The sequence below is a fragment of the Anabrus simplex genome, chromosome 1, assembly GCF_040414725.1.
Source record: "Anabrus simplex isolate iqAnaSimp1 chromosome 1, ASM4041472v1, whole genome shotgun sequence".
Classification (NCBI taxonomy): Eukaryota; Metazoa; Arthropoda; class Insecta; order Orthoptera; family Tettigoniidae; genus Anabrus; species Anabrus simplex.
Window position 1 is genome coordinate 1,598,637,956 of NC_090265.1, and position 21,336 is coordinate 1,598,659,291.

At 38.7% G+C, this 21,336-nt stretch overlaps 1 protein-coding gene across 4 annotated transcripts in view; it reads right to left on the reverse strand.

The window, feature by feature from the left end:
• The window catches only part of sws (patatin like phospholipase domain containing sws), an 874,342-nt gene that overhangs the window by 775,712 nt on the left and 77,294 nt on the right, over positions 1–21,336 (reverse strand). For all 4 annotated transcript variants that reach the window (XM_067138236.2, XM_067138235.2, XM_067138234.2 and 1 more), the window contains exon 4: positions 10,356–10,472. In XM_067138236.2, coding sequence (XP_066994337.1) covers positions 10,356–10,472 — 117 coding nt within the window. The remainder of the gene's footprint in view (positions 1–10,355; positions 10,473–21,336) is intronic.

Genomic DNA, 21,336 nt, shown 5'->3' on the forward strand with positions numbered 1-21,336 from the left:
TAAGGGATTGTTTCAAGAAACATGTTGCACTAGGACTAAATGAAAAGGCTGAAGGAAACACAATAAATGAAGAACAGTCATGAAGAATGAGCTTGGTAGGGCTGCTTAAGAAATGTTAAGATCAAGTAAGAATCAATGTATAACTCAGGAGATACTGGACCTGACTGACAAATGGTTGAAGTACAATGCAAAATATTAGGAAGGCAGAAATGAAGTAGATTGAGAATCCTGGACAGCTAAGGAAGAATGGCTGAAAGTGAAGTGCAAGGATGTTGAAGGTTGTATGGTCGTAGGAAAGGTAGAAGCTGCATATCCAACAGTTGTAGATTATATGGTTCTGGAACAAGAAGAGGCAGTTGATGCTGATGAAAAGTAAGACTCAATTTTGAGGTCAGAATTCGTCAAGGCTTTGAGAGACTTAAATAGGAACTAGGCAACTGGAATTGATGATATACCCTCAGAACTATTGAATGCATTACAAGAAACGAGCATGGCGAGGTTATTCCATTTAGTGTGTAGGATATATGATGCAGGAAAAGTGCCATTAGACAGAATGTTGGTATACCTATTGACAAACAAGCAGGTGCTGACGAGTGCGAAAACTAGCGCACCATTAATTTAGTATCTCATGCCTGTAAAATTTTAACATGTATTATTTAGAGAAGAATGGTAAAACAAGTTAAAGTTGAGTTGGGAGAAGACCAGTTGATCTTCAGAAGATATGTCCAAACACGTGAAGCAACCCTGACTTTATGTCTGATCCTAGAGGATCGAATTAAGATGGAAAGGTCCACATACATGGCGTTCATAAATCTAGAAAAGGCATTTGATAATGTTGATTGGGCCACACTATTTGGGATTCTGATCAATATCAGATATCGATTAAGAAAAATTATCTACAGTCTGTACAAAAAACAGCCTACAGTAGTAAGAATTGAGGGCTATAAAAAAGTACCAGCAATCCAGAAAGGAGTGAGGCAAGGCAGGAGTTTGTCCCTTCTCCTTTTCAATGTTTATACAGAACAGGCAGTAAAGGAAATCGAAGAGGAATTTGGAAAGGGGATCTCAATCCAAGGAGAGGAAATCAAAACTCTGAGATTTGTCAATGATACTGTGATTTTATCAGTCTGCAAATGCAGTAGCGGCGATTGCGAATTAGAAGTGGGGGCGGGGATTTTTTTTTTTTTACAGACAATTGTGATATAGCGGCCGGGGGGCGGGGCTTTAAAGATCAAAACTGAAAAAAAAAAAAAAAAAAAACCCTACAAAATGGTAATTTCTTATGCTCTCTGAGCGAATTTCGACAGAGAGGTAAAGGATGACAGTTTACCAACTTAAGTGCGGTAATAATAGAGGTTTTTGAGATTTTCATTCAATACTATACAATAAAACTTTCACAAAAGGAACAATAGTACACATGTATTACAATTAAACAGAAGTATGGCGTGATTATACAATTAAAATAATTTAGTAATTGACTACACACTAAGAAACTAACAGACACTAAAGAGACTGCCGGAGTGATGAATGCGCGCGGCAAATGGGTGAATCATACCTCAGTGTCCATGACCTTGGCAAAAAAATATATACCCCTGCTACCCTTCTACACAGCACATGCACTACTTGCTGTGGCTCTATACAGATCAGTCAGCCACAACAAATGATGTTTTGTGCGTTTTTCTGCTAATCATTTTCTTAATAATTAAAGAAAATAAAGAATTAGCTGATAAGACAACAGGTCTTGTACACACTGCTTATGTCAATAATTCCTAGTTTCAGCTGGCTACAATGGAATAAAATGTGTTGTTTTCTCCATGAAGTGGGGGGCGACTGCCCCCCCTCGCCACCCTAATCGCTGCTACTGTGCAAATGTTCCGGAGAAATTGCTGAATAGTATGGAGAGAGTCTTGGAGAAGGAGTACAAGATGGAAATAAATAAAACTAAAACAAAAGAAATGGCGTGCAACTGAACGAAGGCTAGTGATGCAAGAAATATTAGATTAGGAAATGAAGTCTTAAATGAAGTCTATGAATATTGTTAGTTGGGTAGTAAAATAGGCCATCTAACGATGGCAGAAGTATGGAGGACATAAAACCCAGACTAGCACAAGTAAGAAAGGTCTTTCTTAAGAAAGCAAATTTTCTCACTTTGAACATTGATACAGAAATTAGTATGTTTGTGAAGACTTTCGCCTGGAGTGTGGTGTTGAAAGTGAAATATGGAAGATAACTAACTCGGAAAGAAAGAGAATAAAAGCTGTTGAAATGTGGTGTTATCGAAGAATGCTGAAGGTGAAATGGGTAGATTGAATCAGAAATGAAGAGATACTGAATCGAGTTGGTGAGAGGAATTGATCTCGCTAAATTTGACCAGAAGAGACAGAATGATAGGATACATCTTAAGATAACTAGGACTTGTTCATTTGGCTTTTGAGGGAAGTGTAGGCAGTAAGAATGGTAGGGGCAGACCAAAGAATGAATACGACAAGCAGTTTAGAGTAGATATAAGGTGTAGTAATTACATAGAAATGAAAAGGTTAGCACAGGTTAGGGTGGCATAGAAGCTGCAACAATACAGTCTATGGGCTGATGACCCAAACAACAACCGAGAGGAAAATAGGAGGAAATAACAGGAAATAAGGATAATGCAAGTCCTCACACTATAAGAATAAATATGAACACCATCAGAAAAGTAAAGTGGGACTTCCTGTCCCATTTAGTTTATAGTTCAGACAAGGCCCCAAGTGAATTTTACTTATCTGGGAGACCTAAAATTGAAGTGGAAGGAGTACAGTTTGAGAATAACAACATAGTAATCACAAATGTTCATGACAGACTTTGAAATTGCTAATAACAGGAGAGCAGCCAATAAATAGATGGCCATGTAAGAAACAGCTCAAGTGGAAGTCTAGTCTAGTGGAAGTCAGTGTCTAACCTTGTGATTTATTTATCACACTGCAAGGTATATGCTTACTGGGAACAGCAAGCATTTAAAACTGAAGAGTAATTAGTTGGTATTACTGGAATCCAGGGAATAGAAACAGACACTCTCTTCCTGCAGACTGTTAATATTGTAGCTTCAATTACAAACCAGTAGAGGGCTTTACCTTTAAGGAGAGTACTGTTACAAAGTTTGGGGACATTAAGATTTCAAAGTAGCATTTTGAATTATAAAGTTAACATTTTGTAGTGTTTAAGCTCTTTGAACCTAGTATTTTGCAGCAAATGGGGTTAAAAAGGAAGGAATCTATGTTTAAATGCAAGTAATGAAATGAGAAATAACAAGCAGTCTTAATAAAATTTTGTATTTCATGACTAATTCAGAAAAGGAGAGTACCACACGCAGAAGTTTTCGAACAAGCAGATATATGATCCTAAACATTTTGGAATATTTTGCATGAACTGCATATGCTAAAACCACAAACACTATATGATGCAGCAGCATTCACAGCATATTTATAAAACTACTTTTCATTTCTTCCTCTGTCAGTACAACAGTAGTTACAAGATTGACATTTATGATTTAATGCTTGAATGTTTTGATGTCTGAATATGACCCCAGACAAATGACTGCCCTGCTGTGCCACACATTCTTCTAACTGGCATCAGAACCTGTACATTACGTGTCACACCGTGTCCCCAGAAATACTGGTCATAGCAGCTCTGATACGGCCTTTTAATTCTAGTATGGTAGAGAAATGTGTCTGAAAAGCTTCTTGCTTGAGGAATCCCGTAACAAAACATCAGGGCACGTTAGATGCAGGGACCGGGCTGGCCAAGGATGTCACCATGACAGGAAGTTAATCTCTGTGGAAAGGTTTGTCTTAAAAAAAATCCATGCAAATTCTGACTCTGTGTGTGTGTGTGTGTGTGTGTGTGTGTGTGTGTGTGTGTGCGTGCGTGTGTGTGTGCGTGTGTGTGTGTGGTGTTTGCCCCATCTTATTGGAACTATTAATTGTTCATATCCACATTCATCATCCATTGAAGAAGAAAGTCTTGCAGCATCAAGATAACATTTACGGTTGACAGTCACAGTCATACTCTCACTGTCCTCTAAAAAGGATGGTCTGATAACTTGCAACGCAACAGTAACAAGCATGCTGTGCACGGGTTTGACATGCAGGTCAGATGGGGTTACATCACTCCAGTAACACGTTTTGTTTATTCACGGATCCTCATAACTCAAAATGTGCTTCATTTGACATAAGCATGATGTGCAACAGCTTCAGATTTTCCCAAATGAGCTTGCACATGGTTCTAGTGAACTGCAGTGAAATCTGCAAGTTCAGATTGTGGGCAACTTGGAGTTTATAGGGATGAAAACTGAAGTCCTCATACACTATTTTCTGAATGTATGGTCTGAAATATGCAAAGCTGCAGAGCGGCACTAAGCAGATTTCTTCATGCTCCACAAATGGCAGCACAAACATTTTCAACCGCATTTAGTGTCCTCAGAGTTCTCTCACACGTTTCTGGCTTATGATTACAAACAGATGTAATTGATCTAAAGGAACTAACCAACCTAGTAGTTGTGCGCTCATCTAGCACTTTCCTTTGGCATCCCAAACTGAAATATCACCTGAATATTCATTGTATACTGACTAGTGATGGGATATTTGATTCATTTTACTGAATCGATTCATTTGATACCATTCACATTACTGAATCAATACAGTGATCCGATTCATGTCACATTAGAGTCACCGTTCCTACTGCATCTGTGTAGCGTATACTGATAATATGGCAGCAACAACATTCAATGTTTGCTGCTGCCGTCTGGTCTGCATTCTATGAACTGCTTTCTTATGCTCCATCTAGCTTTCAGATTCAGGTTTCTCCTGCAGTCTCCTCTTCGCATGAAGTTTTGATGTTACAAAGCCTTTCCCCTAAGTGACAACTCCATTAAATAAGTATACAGAATTAGATGAAAAGATATCTGCACACACGATCATCAATGATCAGCATTTCGAGCTGTCGCCCAGGTGGGAGATTCCCTATCAATTGTTTGCCTAGTCTTTTCTTAAATGATTGCAAAGAACTTGGAAATTTCATTGTATTCATGGTGAGTACACAATACAAAACAAATAAGTTAAAAAATGAAATGCATGAAAAAATAGGTACTTGTGCAGTATTATACATGCTTATTATATTAGAGTACAAAACTTACATAGTTAACAACAACAACAACAACAATAATAATAATAATAATAATAATAATAATAATAATAATAATAATAATAATAATAATAATAATAATAATAACTGGCACAACTCAAATTTTATACATTAAGTTATGGTTTTCCACAGTTCTCTGAAAGTTACAACTCATATATGTATATAGAATTAAATGTAAAAACATCTGTGTTCACAATAAGTAGCCTACATATTAAATATAAATCAAATAAGTTGCTTTACATCGCACGACACAGATAGGTCTTATGGTGACGATGGGATAGGAAAGGGCTAGGAGAGGCAAGGAAGCGGCCATGGCCTTAAGGTTCAGCACCAGCATTTGCCTGGTGTGAAAATGGGAAACATGGAAAACCATCCAAATGATTGCCAATGGTAGGATTCAAAATCACCATCCCCCGAATATAAGCTCATAGCTACGCGACCCCCACCGCATTGCGAACTCGCTCGGTAATCTTTGAAAATATGCCTTTTTCTATCAGCAGAGGATCTTTTATTTTGTACAGGCTACCTGAGATGTACAGTACCCCACTGGTTTTCTGATTAAACATCTTTTATTTAAGCTACTGCGTCAGTCGGCTAACTTACACCGGTGATCTCATGATTCGATTATTGAAGTCTTGTGCAATGATGTGACATACGAACTGTGAAAATACTGAGCGGTTCTCCCCTATATAAAACAATTTCGAGCGGTCGTGAACATGACTCATAGTCATAGGGTAAGCTAGGGAGCTGAGCTGAATTAATTGTCGAATGTCAACTAAGTTATAATACTGATTCATTAAACTGTGAGCTTGCACCCAGGAGATAGTGGGTTCAAATCCCACTGTCGGCACCCCTGAAGATGGTTTTCCGTGGTTTCCCGTTTTCACACCGGGCAAATGCAGGGGCTGTACCTTAATTAAGGCCACGGCCGCTTCCTTCCAACTCCTAGGCCTTTCCTATCCCATCGTCGTGATAAGACCTATCTGTGTCTGTGCGAAGTAAAGCCACTAGCAAAAAAAAAAAAAAAAAAAAAAAAAGTAGAATAACCTTAGCCTACCTATTTACTACCTACGTACTTTGGAATTATGTGTTGACTACTTTTTTAACACTGCAAAGAAAAAGTGAAATCTGTCTGCAAACGAATAAGGGTAGAAATTCTCCAGGACGAGGAAATTAAACAGAAGTACATGGATATGATTAGTGAAAAGTTTCGAACAGTGGACAGTAAGCAGGCTCAGGATATAGAAAGAGAATGGGTGGCAAACAGGGATGCTGTAGTAGACACAGCAAGGGAACGCATAGTAACGACTGTGTGTAAAGATGGGAAAAGGAGAACATCTTGGTGGAATGATAAAGTGAGAGCAGCTTGTAAACGTAAAAAGAAGGCTTATCAGAAATGGCTCCAAACAAGGGCCGAGGCACACAGGGATTTGTACGAAGATGAAAGATGAAAGAAACAAACAGTTGTTGAATCCAAAAAGAAGTGGGAAGATTTTGGAAATAACCTGGAAAGGCTAGGTCAAGCAGCAGGCAAAACTTTCTGGACAGTAATAAAGAATCTTAGGAAGGGAGGGAAAAAGGAAATGAACAGAGTTTTGAGTAATTCAGGTGAACTCATAACAGATCCCAGGAAATCACTGGAGAGGTGGAGGGAATATTTTGAACATCTTCTCAATGTAAAAGGAAATCATCCTGGTGGTGTTGCGAACAGCCAAGCTCGTGGGGAGGAAGAAAATGATGATGGTGAAATTACGTTGAGGAAGTGGAAAGGATGGTAAATAAACTCCATTGCCATAAAGCATCAGGAACAGATGAAATTAGACCTGAAATGGTGAAGTATAGTGGGAAGGCAGGGATGGAATAACTTCATAGAGTAGTAAGATTAGCATGGAGTGTTGGTAAGGTACCTTCAGATTGGACAAAAGCAGTAATTACACCTATCTAAAAGCAAGGGAAAAACTCCATTGCCATAAAGCATCAGGAACAGATGAAATTAGACCTGAAATGGTGAACTATAGTGGGAAGGCAGGGATGGAATAACTTCATAGAGTAGTAAGATTAGCATGGAGTGTTGGTAAGGTACCTTCAGATTGGACAAAAGCAGTAACTGCACCTATCTATAAGCAAGGGAACAGGAAGGATTGCAACAACTATTGTGGTATATCACTGATTAGTATACCAGGCAAAGTATTCACTGCCATCTTGGAAGGGAGGGTGCGATCAGTGGTTGAGAGGAAGTTGGATGAAAACCAGTGTGGTTTCAGACCACAGAGAGGCTGTCAGGATCAGATTTTCAGTATGCGCCAGGTAACTGAAAAATGCTACGAGAGGAATAGGCAGTTGTGTTTATGTTTCGTAGATCTAGGGAGAGCATATGACAGGGTACCGAGGGAAAAGATGTTCCCTATACTGGGGGACTATGGAATTAAAGGTAAATTATTAAAATCAATCGGAGGCATTTATGTTGACATGAGAATTGATGGTAGAATGAGTTCTTGGTTCAGGGTACTTACAGGGGTTAGACAAGGCTGTAATCTTTCACCTTTGCTGTTCGTAGTTTACATGGATCATCTGCTGAAAGGTAAAAAATAGCAGGGAGGGATTCACTAAGGTGGAAATGTAGTAAGCAGTCTGGCCTATGCTGACGACTTGATCTTAATGGCAGATTGTGCCGAAAGCCTGCAGTCTAATATCTTGGAACTTGAAAATAGGTGCAATTAGTATGGTATGAAAATTAGCCTCTCGAAGACTAAATTGATGTCAGTAGGTAAGAAATTCAACAGAACTGAATGTCAGATTGGTGATAGAAAGCTAGAACAGGTCGATAATTTCAAGTATTTAGGTTGTGTGTTCTCCCAGGATGGTAGTATAGTAAGTGAGATTGAATCAAGGTGTCGTAAAGCTAATGCAGTGAGCTCACAGTTGCGATCAACAGTATTCTGTAAGAAGGAAGTCAGCTTCCGGACGAAACTATCTTTACATCAGTCTGTTTTCAGACCAACTTTGCTTTGCGGGAGCGAAAGCTGGGTGGACTCAGGATACTTTATTCACAAGTTAGAAGTAACAGACATGAAAGTAGCAAGAAGGATTGCTGGTACAAACAGGTGGGAACAATGACAGGAGGGTACTCGGAATGAGGAGATAAAGGCTAATTTAGGAATGAACTCTATGGATGAAGCTGTACGCATAAACCGGCTTCGATGGTGGGGTCATGTGAGGCGAATGGAGGAGGATAGGTTATCTAGGAGAATAATGGACTCTGTTATGGAGGGTAAGAGAAGTAGAGGTAGACCAAGACGACGATGGTTAGACTCAGTTTCTAACGTTTTAAAGATAAGAGGTATAGAACTAAATGAGGCCACAACACTAGTTGCAAATCGAGGATTGTGGCGACATTTAGTAAATTCACAGAGGCTTGCAGACTGAATGCTGAAAGGCATAACAGTCTATAATGATAATGTATGTATGTATGTATGTATGTATGTATGTATGTATGTAAGAAGAGGACAGTGAATGCAAGTGGGTATTATTTTCAAATAAGCTGAGAGCAGGAGTCCGTTATAGTGTACAATTCTTTCAGTATACCATGGCTCTATATGTTTGGCAGCAGCGACAGTTCGGCTCCCTGCCAGTCTCCAGTGTAATTTGATGCAAATTATAGCAAGTTTCAATACAGGTATAAACATGAGAATAGTTACATGCAAAGTGTCCAGTGTGCCGATAAGGAGCTGTGAGTGTCATGTGTCCCACTGAGCCGTGAATGCACCACTCAGCACTGTCTGTTGGGATTCAGCTGAATCATGTACTGTGAGCTCGCCGTTTCTGTGAATCGATTCACTCGTACACGCACGCACATTAATGGTGTCCCGACATAAACAATCAATACTGCCCCACTCCAGTACTGAAAAGGGGGGAAGGGAGTGAACAGGGAGTGCTGAATACACAGTGTGTGTATTCCGGCGTTATACTGTAACATTGTAATAAGATGGCTCCTATCCTATCGCAGGTGAATCGAGGCCGTATTATTGGCATGTGCGAGGCTCACATGGTCCCCCAAGCAATAGCAGAAGCAATACCATGCAGCCTTAAGACAGTTTGGAAATGGATAGAAATATGGCAAGAACGAGGTGAAGAAGGATTGGTAAACCCAATATAACGCAGCTACAAAATATCCCTAACTACTGTAGTATAAAATACTTTTCGGTTAAAAACCTTCTTTACCTCTTAATACTGTAATTATCAGAGTAGGTTACTTTTTTAATTGTTTATGTTAAAATGCTATTTGTTCGGGGCGTCGTCCTATAGAGTTCTTTTGCCCCTTCTTGCACAATATATGAACCTGCATGTAATTCGGATTGCGGAAGTGTTGAGTGTTGAATGTGAGGAACGTTAAGGACGACACAAACACGCAGTCCCCAGGCCAAGGATATTAATCATTTACAATTAAAAACCCTTGACCCGGCCGGGAATCGAACTCGGGGTGGCTGGACGCGTTGCCCCGTATACCGCGGGGCCGGACGAGTAGGTAACCCAATGCTGTACTTCAATACATTCGTCACTGTGCCCATTTCGATCACAACAAAGTCTTGTAGCGGGCTGTCTGCATGCAGTCCATGCAGCAATGCGTTAAGCGAGAAGGTGAGTCATTGTGCCTTCAACACTACCCCTTCACTCTCTTCCCCCATGTTTTGTACTGGATTGGCCTTCAACACTACCCCTTCACTCTCTTCCCTTCTTTTCAGTACTGGAGTGGGGCAGTGTTGATTGTTTATGTCGGGACACCATTAATGTGCACGCCTGTACACTTGAATGATTCGATACACTTCCTCGAATCATACACTCAGTGGCCAAAACTAGTACTGACCAGACTATCATTATTCTTGAAATAGGGCCTAAATGTCAATGGCGAAAGTATAATCACCTCTCCATGCTGACCATACAAACAAAATGGCAGCTCTTAAACAATAGAATGCCATGTCCTATGCTGCTCTTTGACATGCTATGTCAATGTACTACACAAGTCAAGATATGCTATGAAAGCTGTAAACTTAATTTACACTTTGTAGACATAATTCAATTCAAATGCAAAATAGATATATCAATCTAAATCATGAGGGGTTAAATAATTACATTCTCATTCTAGAAATGTATTGTTCAGATCATTTCCATCAATATAGTACCTTCAGTTGCATAGGTGTTGTGTCTTTCTTCAGCTGGAGGAGTTTCCGTGCAAAGCGCATCACAAGCCGCCGTTTCTTGCCTTGTCCTCCATGCACTTGGCCAGAGATGGATTTTACCTGCATATACAAACACACTTTACAATAATATACTGTGGATAATGGTAGTAAAAGTAGTGATTAGAAAAAAAAAATATTTTGGATTTTTGATTTCAATACAATGTACTATGCCAGTACCTGTTTGAGTAGAGGAAAATGCATAGCAAAATAATATATCTTGAGTATTAACGCATATCTATAACAGGAAAGATTCAGAAAAAGTTGGAAGTTACAGCTTTAGATAGATTTCTGCAAAGATTTATGTAACTTTTGCTCTTTTATAATTCATAGATCTACTTTCTTTATGTGCCTGCTGTAATTTCTTGATGGATACAATACTTTTGCATCCATCTCTTGGCACAGGCCAGAGTAAAGTGTAGCTTCCACCGAAGTCCCAGTCAACATCCATGGCTGTGACATTATGGAAGCTGCTGGGGTATGGGTAGTGTTGAGTAATGACATTCAGAGCACGACTAGTGCATCTGAGTGTTACGAAAGGTGTTGCCCATAGGGTCAGTCATGCTGCAATAGTACTTTCTGACCCAGTGAGGAAAGCAATGGCAAACTACCTCACTCCTCATCTTGCCTAGTACGCCTCATTTTGGTGCTGCCATTGGTTTTTGGGGTTTCCTTATAACCGCATAGCCTTTGGTAGTGCTGTTTGAGGATCCAACCAGCCTCTGGGCTGATGACCTAACAGACAGACAGACTTTCTTCATCAAAACCAAAGAAAGATTCAATTCTTATTTTACACCCTCAATTTCTTAAAGTGCTTGATGCTGAGCTGGTCCCATATTGCAGGGAGTAGCATCCCAGCCTCTTATCCGGAGGCCCCAGGTTCAATTCCTGGCTAGTCAGGGATTTTTAACTGGATCTTAGGGCTGGTTTGAGGTCCACTCAGCCTACGTGATTACAACTGAGAAGTTATCTGGCAATGAGATAGTGGCCCCATTCTAGAAAGATAAGAATAATGGCCAAGAGAATTCGTAGGCCTTCAGGCTGAGCAACAGTCACTTGGTAGGCCATGGCCCTTTGGGGCTGTTGTGCCATTGGGTTTGGTTTTTGGTTTGGGTTGCTCAATGCTGCATTGTTTTCTTAGATTTTTAAATGACTATACTGATAATTCTTTAGTTAATACTGTTAAATATAACAAACATTTCATAGAGCAGAGTGTTTGATGAATAATACTGTACATATTTCGAGATCCTTGCATTCCCAATATCACACAGTATTTGACTAGCAGTTACCTGCCGACTCTACCCACAATGTATCAAGTTGTTCATTAATATCCCCCATCGATGTATTTGCAAAGTTTTGACGTTATGAAATAAAACACATGAACAGCTGTGATAATGTAACAATATTATAATCAACAAACACTTGAAAATAGATCACAGAAATTGAATTACATGTATTTTTCTTCATTACAAACTATTGGTAGCGATTCGTTAAGTTAACTTTGTACATCTTCTCCAACTGCAAAATCATGAACCCAGTGCTGTAGAATGAATAATACTATGTGTCAGACTATTAGAACAATATAGGTATAAATTATTCTGAGTTCGAACCCTGGATCAAGTAACATAAAATTGATGAGAGAAACATGGAGTTTTCTAATAAATATCCCTGCTAAATTGAGCAATTGTCCTTGAGCCTTATTTACAGTCATCACAAAAGCTAGATTATACTGATGTAGTACAATTTCATAAACCTGTACCAATTTCTACTATTAAATATGTACAACAGTTATGATTTCCCTTAATGATGAAGTTGAGGTGAAAGATTCAGAACATACTTTCCAACTGCTACAATCTACGACTAAAAGAAAGTCTCTACAGGTTGGAATAAACAGAGTCAAAACAATACATAATAAAGGCTTCATTTTAGAATGAAGTAACAAAGATTAATCCTAAACTATGGCATATATATTTGAAGCAAGTAATCTGCACCTTAAAGCAATCGTTCCATACTCATTCATGGAATTAGTTGTACTTCCTTTTAAAATCATTATCACCACCACCACTTCATGGAACTGAGGTTAATTTTACAGAGAATGAATTGCTAGATTGTATCATAGAGCAAAATCCAGCCATAAAGCAAGCTATAACAGTAGACCTTGAAGACTTACAGAAGAGTTTTTGAGGACGCTGAGAGATAATATCGTAAAAATAGCCCCATGATTGTTTTGGGCACTGCTTCTAGAGCTAGAGGGAAAGTTGAACTGCCATCTTGAGTTGATGTTACCACAGTTACGGCTGGCCATTCCTTTATCAGTTTCCAAGAGCGGGCATTTATTGGAAATATCTCAGGAACAGTTGATTTTGTGGGCCTTAAAAGGTTGTTTATGGTATCCCTCTGGTACCTACACAGTACTGTTTCTTTCAGTGAGGGCATAAAATGAGCTGTGTCTGGTCCTTCCAAGACAATTTCAATATTTTACCTATTTTCTGGATTTTTCTGTTTTGTGCCTCCTTACAACATGGGGTTACAAATTTGAAATTGATAATATACGGTAGTTACCTCTACGATCTGTCCAACTGCCTCATACGCCTTGGTGTACTGGTCAGTGGAGGCAAGTAGGTTTGTATAATGAATAAACTACCTTATGTACTTTTGTTTTATAGAAATAGATTATCGATTGCTGCCCAGGTACTTTTTTAATGTTTTCATTTAGGACTTTTATTACCTGTTCATTACTACTGAGTGGTTTTTTCTGTCGTTTTCTTTATTGTAATATTGACTGATATTTTAACTAAGTATTTGGTAGTTTTAGAGTTATTGTTATGTTTTTAATTTTAAGTTTTAGATTATTTTGTTTCATGTTAAACTTTGTCCTTGTAGCGACCCTGAAGGTCTGGGAAGTAATGTATACATTCACATAAATAACAGAAATAAATGGGAACTGTCTGTACAAGGGTGGATAAAATATGAACGGGATTTTTAAAAAAAAATTATCGCATCAACCAAAAGAATACACATATAGAGATCACTTTTCTACACATCATCTCGAAGGAATTGGTAAGTTTATGATTCCGTCCTAATAGAAAGAAGTGGGATGTGTGTGGAGCCAGTTGCAGACGAACTCTTCTACACTTGCATCATCATCGAACCACTGTACTCTTAGGTCTTGTTTGAGTGGTCCAAACAAATGGTAGTGCAGGGTGATAAATCTGGACTGTATGGAGGGTGTTCCAGAGGTGTCCTGTGAATTTTCTCCAGTTTTTCCCGCGTTAAAACGGCAGTATGCGGCCTTGCAGTGTCATGGAGAAAAATTATGTTTTGGATCAGTTGCCAGCGTCGCTTGTTGCGATACGCAGTTTTTGCTTCATCCAAAAGGCGACAGTAATAAGCTGCATTAATTGTACTTTGTTTGTGAAGAAAATCCACCAGCAAAACACCCACAGAATCCCAGAAAACAATTGCAAGCACCTTTCCAGCAAATAGGCATGTTTTGGCCTTGACCGGACTCTTCGCCACCACTCCATGCACCACTCCATGCTTGCTTGCTTGCTTTGACTCTGGAGGGTAATGATGCACCCAAGTTTCATCACAAGTCACAATACGATGCAGGAGTCTCTGACAAACTTCCTGACAAAGTTTTCGTTCCTGGTTGAGGAGATGAGGAACCCACATGGCAAACAATTTTCTGAAATGGAGTTCATCTTGGATGATGGTTTGAACACTTCTGTAACTCATTCCTACAGCTAAAACAATCTGCAAAATTTTTATTTGCTGATCTTACCAATAATGTCACAGATGGCAAAAATATTGTCTGCGGCGATGCTTGCCCGCGGTCCCCTTTCATGAGGTTCATTTTCCACAGCTTCTCTTCCTGCCACAAATTTTTTAGCCCACTCATACACTCCAGTTTGCGAAAGTGTTTCTTCCCCAAACAGTGCACAGAATTGTCTCGAAATTTCGGAAGGTTTGGTGCCCTCTTTTGCGAGAAATTTTATAATGATTCATTGCACAACGGACGTGTGCACCTCTTGCTCGCTCATGGCGAACTGAAGCAGCCCAGCTCTCCACCGTCAGTTGTGCACACAAACCGCTTCTCCAGACACCCCTACCAACATCCTGGCAAAGCCCTGGCTCAGAATTATTACTAACAGCAGCCATACATTCAAATTCCTGTTTATATTTGATCTGCCTTCGTATTTCCACATCTCATTATCAGTGATGGAAAGAGTACAAGAGAAAAGTAACTGGGCTGAATTACAGTTACCTGAGAAATATTTTACTCAATTACAATCACAAATTACTTTTTCGACAAGTAATTAGTAAAATTACACAAGTACAATTACAATTACTATATAGAATGCTAATCTTGAATAAATCACTGACCATTTTTTGCATAATACAGAGAGTTGCAAGGAAAAGATTTTATTTAATTTTGTGTATTTTTTATCATAGAGACATTAAGTGGCCATCATCTCTAGGAAAGACCAAACATGATACCTTGGAACATCCAAATTATCTTTTTCCATAATTTTTATTTTAGTTAATGACTTAGCATTTCAAATAATTTGCCATTTACGCTGTAACATGTAATTTAGGTTGCAAATAAATATGTGGTCCTTAGGATTCTCACAGCTAAGCCTCAACATCTTTGGGGAAGAGTACATATTTGCATTTATTGGAAAGACGCCCTACAAAGGTACGTGAAGAAATACCGGTGTTTAATTTTAGGAACCTTGTTGGTATAAGAATGATGTCTTTGGAAGTTCTTGAGAGGTAAGAAAGTACCTCAGCCAGAACTGATAACAGTACTGGTTCTGCTGTAGTAGAACTGAAAAAGGTATCTTCATCCTTATTTCTTCCCTGTCTCTGCTTCTGTGCGATGTATATCAATTACTAGAATGTAACAATTACTAGAAAGTAACAGTTAAAATTTTATTTCAAGAAGTTAATTACAAGTAAAAATTCTTCTTCTTGTACCATATCCTCAATACACGTCGGTTGTCATCAGGTTCTTATTCTCAGCAACTCTGAAAAGAGTAGGGGGGTACTTAGTCCATACCATTCTTGTAGATTCTGTAGCCAAGATATTCTCCTCTTTCTCCTACTTCTCCTTCCTTCAATTTTACCTTGTAAGATAAGCTGAAGGAGTCTATATCATTTCAAATGATGTGGCTAACGTCTCAAGTTTCTTCTTTTTGATGTTGTACATGACCTCTAGCTCTTTGTTCAGGTGTTGTAGTACTTCAGTAATACGTATTCTGTCAACCCACAATATTCTTAGCAGGCGTCGATAGCACCACATCTCAAAAGATCGACGTTTTTTGGTGGTGTTCTGTAAAAAGTAATTCTTACAAATAAATGTTACTAAGAATGTAATCATTACAAGCAACTCAATTACTTCCCAACTCTGCTCGTTATACGTATGATGTACACGATTCTGTCACCAATCAGCCTTGTGACCCCCAAAAACTGTGAATTCAATTTTTTCAACGAACGAGACTCAAACCGGCTAACAATGATGTCAGACCATATAGATTAGAGTGGCGGCAGCAGAAGAGAGAAAGTACATCCCAAAAAACAAGTCAATGTAAAATGAAATAGTCAATCAATTCTATTGGCTTTCAATGTTGTGGGATTTCATATTTAGTGATATTAGGGCATCCAATGCTAAGTGGATCCTCCTTCCTCTTTTTGTGACTCCCTCTTGTCTTGCTCTTCAAGCAATCCTTCCTTCACAAAAAAATTCTCTCTCTTTGATACTAATCTTCACAATTTCCCTCGCCGATATGGGGTGATGACCAAGCGTTTCTTCACCTTAAGACAATTGCGACATAGAATACCACCATTGTCAATTAACACTACTGAACAATATTATTATTATAGCTAGTATGGTAAAACTGTATGATATAAATGATCAAAAATTGTACTCTCTATAACTCTTGTTATGTAGTAGTTATCAACTGGACCACTAATAACATAGATATTTGAGAATTAAATTTCAGGCCTTCCCCTACATTAACATTTCACCCAGGATGAATAAAATTATTTAGAGCAGACTGTAGTGCCTTATTCCTCCACTTTACATACAGATTTTCATTAAATTCTGCTCACCCGTTTTCTCATAGTTCAGATCATTACAGACTAAGCAACAAAAATTTAAATTCATGAATAACCCTGTTATCATAGCACCATTCTTTTTTTAATTCTGAACACAACTCTCATTTTATATACGTATATATAGAATCCATAGTTTTTTTTTAGCAAACGTTCTTCATTCATCTATATAATACATCCAAACTATTTCCATACATTTCTCTCTTTTTTTATCATTCAACTTTACTGCCTTAATTTCTTTCTGCATATTTTCATTACTTATCTCTCTTTCCTTGTCTTTTGTAGTATGCTAAACAGACATATAATTTCTGCTACCTGTATATATTAATCACCCTTCTTAGTCACCGACTAGGTCTCTGTAATACAGTATACAGTACTTCTTTAGCTTACCTTGGAATATGTTTGTTCCAAAAAACTTGAAGTTTGCAATGATGATTATAAGGATGATGATGATGCCTTGTTTGAAGGGACTTAAACTCTAGGTCATTGGCCCCTGACGACAAAATATGCGATGATTATTACGAGTATACAAATTCTGCTCCTTACAATCCAATAGCACTCAATGCTGTGTGCCTGTATGTTTGATGACTGAACAAGGCAATTCTAGCATGAAAAATGCAACCACACAGATTGCACTCGACGGAAGGGGGAAGATGAGGCTACATCTGACAGAATGCGTAACTGTCGTTTAACCTCTTCATGCCTGCAAAACTCTAATTCAAACAGTTCAACAGCAGTAGAGATGGTTTGGCACCAACATGAGTTGGAAAGTGTGTCCCACATTTGAGGGTTAATATTTGTGACTTTCATGGTTTGTTTAAGCTAGTCTTTATAACGCTTCGAAGGAATTTGCGAGGAAGCCTGGTGTTGTTCATATGGCACACATGACCAGTCCACTGAAGCTTCTACAGTGTTCATGCACACTTTCTCAAGAACTGCAAGATTGTAGACATGGTTCTCCCAATTAATATTTAAGACTGAAGATGAAAATGTTCAAGTTTCTTGATGTCATAGCAGTACAGGGTCCAGATTTCACATCCATAGAGTAACGATGTGATACTGCTTTATATACCATAATTTTTGTACGAACTGTTGGGTCTTTATTTCTGAAGGCCAGCTTGAATAGCCGACCAAATGTCAGATGAGTAGCATGGAACCTGTTTTCCACATCCACTTTTGAGGTGCATCGTTTAGGTAACATGCTCCCAAGGTATGAGAACGACGTCTGAAGCATTCTGCAAGGCTATTCCTTGAGGAAGGTTGAGCAAGAATCTGATTTTTATGCATTGATGGTGAGGCCAAAACTGTCATATGCACTCTTGAAATTATTGACCGATTGCTGCAGGTCCTCAGGGGTAAGAGCAGGTGATGCAGTATCATCATATGCAATTCAGTTCAGTTATTCTGGTCACATGAGCTAAGCAATTTGAACAAAGTCTCGTTAATTTGAAAAGACTTCCATCAAGACGATACCTTAAAACAATGCCAGAGATGTTGGTTCATGATGTATCACAAAGCATAGCAGCCACATACAAAGAGCGTTGGGGCAAGTACACACCCTTGCTTCAGTGCATGTGCAATAGGAAAAGTATCACAGATGTTTTTCTGCTGGAAAACCTGACCAGACATACCATAATGGAGTGCTCGAACCAGGCCAACAGAGCATTCAAAGGAACCAAAGCGTGTTAACACTGCCCACATAGCAGGCCTCAGGACAGTCAAAGGCCTTCTCCAGGTCATAAAACACTAAGTAGAGAGGTTGCTGGTGTTCTCTGCATCTTTTTGGACTTGCCTGTATAAGAGTTTTTTAAAAAAATATCAAGTGGGTTTGGTCCACAATGCCTTATCATATACAGTGCACTCCCGATAAATTGCATGCGGATAATTTGCTTTGCGGTTAATTCGCGGGTCTTGGAGAGTTATTTTTTAAAGTATTAATTCTTACACCCACTAACCATCACGCTGAGTAAAATTATCTCTGCCTAGTTTAAAAGAATTTTAATGCGATGCGTGGAGACGAAATCATTGATATTTGAGGAGATCAGACTTCGTTTCTCTACTACGTAGTAGTAGGTCTATATGCACACTGCTGCCAGAATACTGCAAACTTGGAAACATTCGAGCATGTTGCTGTGCTTGGCACAGCACAGATTACCGTAATCTTCGAAGCAGAGACAATGAAAGAGGAATGCACTCGGAATTTACCCTCCCTTTCCCCACAGCCCAAGGTCGCTGAACTGTAAGCCACGTGAAGGGTAGGTGCGCTGGCAGCAAGTGTATTGTAGACTACTGTACTTGAGAAGCGTGAACGGAGTGTTGAAGTCTTTTCGAAGTTTCGAATAAGTCAGTAGTAAGAGTTTTCAATATGAGTGGTCAAAAAATGAAATATAAAAGGTTAACCATCAGTGAAAAACTCAAAATTATAGAAAGACTGGTGAAAGGCAAGGCGTCATCAAAGTTAGCCTGCGAGTTCGGTGTGGGTGAAACAACAGCGAGACACATGAAGAAGCAAAAGGAAACCCTCATCAAATTTTCTGCTAACTGTGATCGTTCATCATCCTGGTAATCAATGAGAACATCAGACTATGCAAATCTAGACGAAGCCATGATACGGTGGTTTAATAAAAAACGAGCAGAACGTATTCCTGTGTCTGGCCCAATGTGTGCTGAGCAAGCAAAATATTTTCACGATGCTCTTGGCTTAGAAGGTGATTTTAAAGCATCTTCTGGCTGGCTTACGCGGTTTAAGAAATGCTACGGAATACGAGAAATTGCTATTCACAGAGAGCATCTCAGCGCAGACACGGGTGCTGCTGAAAAGTTTGCACACGAATTTCAATAATTCATTGAAAAAGAACAGCTTGACCTTAGATAACTTTACAATGCAGATGAAACAGGGTTGTATTAGAAATGTTTACCGTCCCGAACATTAGTGATCCAACAAGAACAGCAAGCCCCAGATCGCGAAACATCCAAAGAAAGAATAATCATTATGGCATGTGCTAACTCAAGTGGTGATCAAAAATTAAAATTATTAGTGATAGGGAAATCCAGAAAACCCCGTTGTTTTAAACGAGAGAATGTACCTTTGCAGTACTAACATCAAAAGGCAGTGTGGATGGACACACAGATATTTAAGGACTGGTTTCACAATCATTTTATGAAACAAGTGACGGCCTACCTAATTAAGCAGTCACTGCCAATCAAAGCAGTGCTCTTGATTGACAATACGTCTTCTCATCGACACGAAAGTGAACTTAAAGAAGGTAATATTTACGTGAAATACCTTCCCTCTAATATAACTTCTATTCTCCAACCTATGGACCAAGGCATTATTGCTGTTTTAAAGAACTACAGGTCATCTCTGTTACACCAATTGGTTGAGGAAGGCATCGATATTCCAACATTTTGGAAGGACTTCAGTTTGTTGGATGCTCTTCATGTAGTCAATAAGTCATGGGACAAAATTACCGCTACTACGCTCACACGATCATGGAAATCTGTTCTAGGTGAAGAGCAAGCATTTGCCGGCTTGAGTGACGATAATATTTCGAACGGGCAATGTAGTCTCGCTACGATGATATCATTACTGTAAAACCTGGATAAATGCAAAGATGCAGAAGAAAGTGACATTGAGTGGTTAGACATCGATACGGACAATTATGGTTTCAGACATGAAAGTGAGGAGGATCTTGTACGGAATTTGACGGTTGGTGAGGAAGACTGAGATTCAGATGATATCGAGTGCAGGAGTGATGCAACGGAAACTCCGAAAGTTTCCCACAGCCAAGCTAGTGTCTCTAAACACACACTTATCTCTTACATAGAAAATAGAGATGAATTTCCATTTTCAGATATTGTTTTCTTGAGAAATGTACGATCCAAAAATTTAAAAAAAATGAACAATCATCTAAGAAACAAAAAGTGATGACCAATTTTTTCGTTAGATACGAATGTTGGCATAATCAACATGGCATTTTGTAATTTTTCTCTAGTGTGTCTTACAATACAATGTGAAGTGTTATAATTATTTTCTGCTTGTTCATAAAATCATTTCATTATTTTAACCTATGGTTTTGTTTTTACCAAGCTTAAAAATGACTGTGGATAATTTGCGGTTTTCGATAATTCGCGGAAGTGCGTGCATTAATTACCACAAATTATTGGGATGCATTGTATTAAAGGATTTTTAAAATGATGAGAAATTATGAATAAAATAGGATAAAATTCAATAACGTATTGACTTCAAACTACACTCAATAATATCACAAAAGGTTAAGAAATAAAATTAAATGCTGACATTTAAAAGTTAAAGGTTAAAAAATACACCTATTTATAGTAAGAAAAGTGAAAATATAACAAGAATAAAGTTTCAATTTTAAACATGATAAACAGACCACTAACCCTCATAAAACAGATGACAAGGTCTACAGACTGCTTGTCATCTCAGAGAATGAGCGAAGTGGTACTCAGAATTTTTAGACTACAGTGCAAATCAGCCAGGTCTGCACAGTCCATAAAGAAGTGTCTATGGTCAGATGACCACTGCAAGTACACATCACGGGAGGTGGTCTTCTCCCTTCAGTAAGTAGGAATGCTTTGCTACACCATGGCCATTCAGAAGACAACACAATACCACTACTTCTCTACAGGAGAGCCGAAGGGAAGTCTTCCATATCTTTGTTATTCCTTTAGCTGTTTTCAGTTTAATGCCATTATTAATTTTATAGCAACAAAATCTGTTCAGTACAACTTCTCCAGGGTCGAAAGCCTGCTTGGTACTCTCCCAACTCTTGTTCTTGTTTAGCTT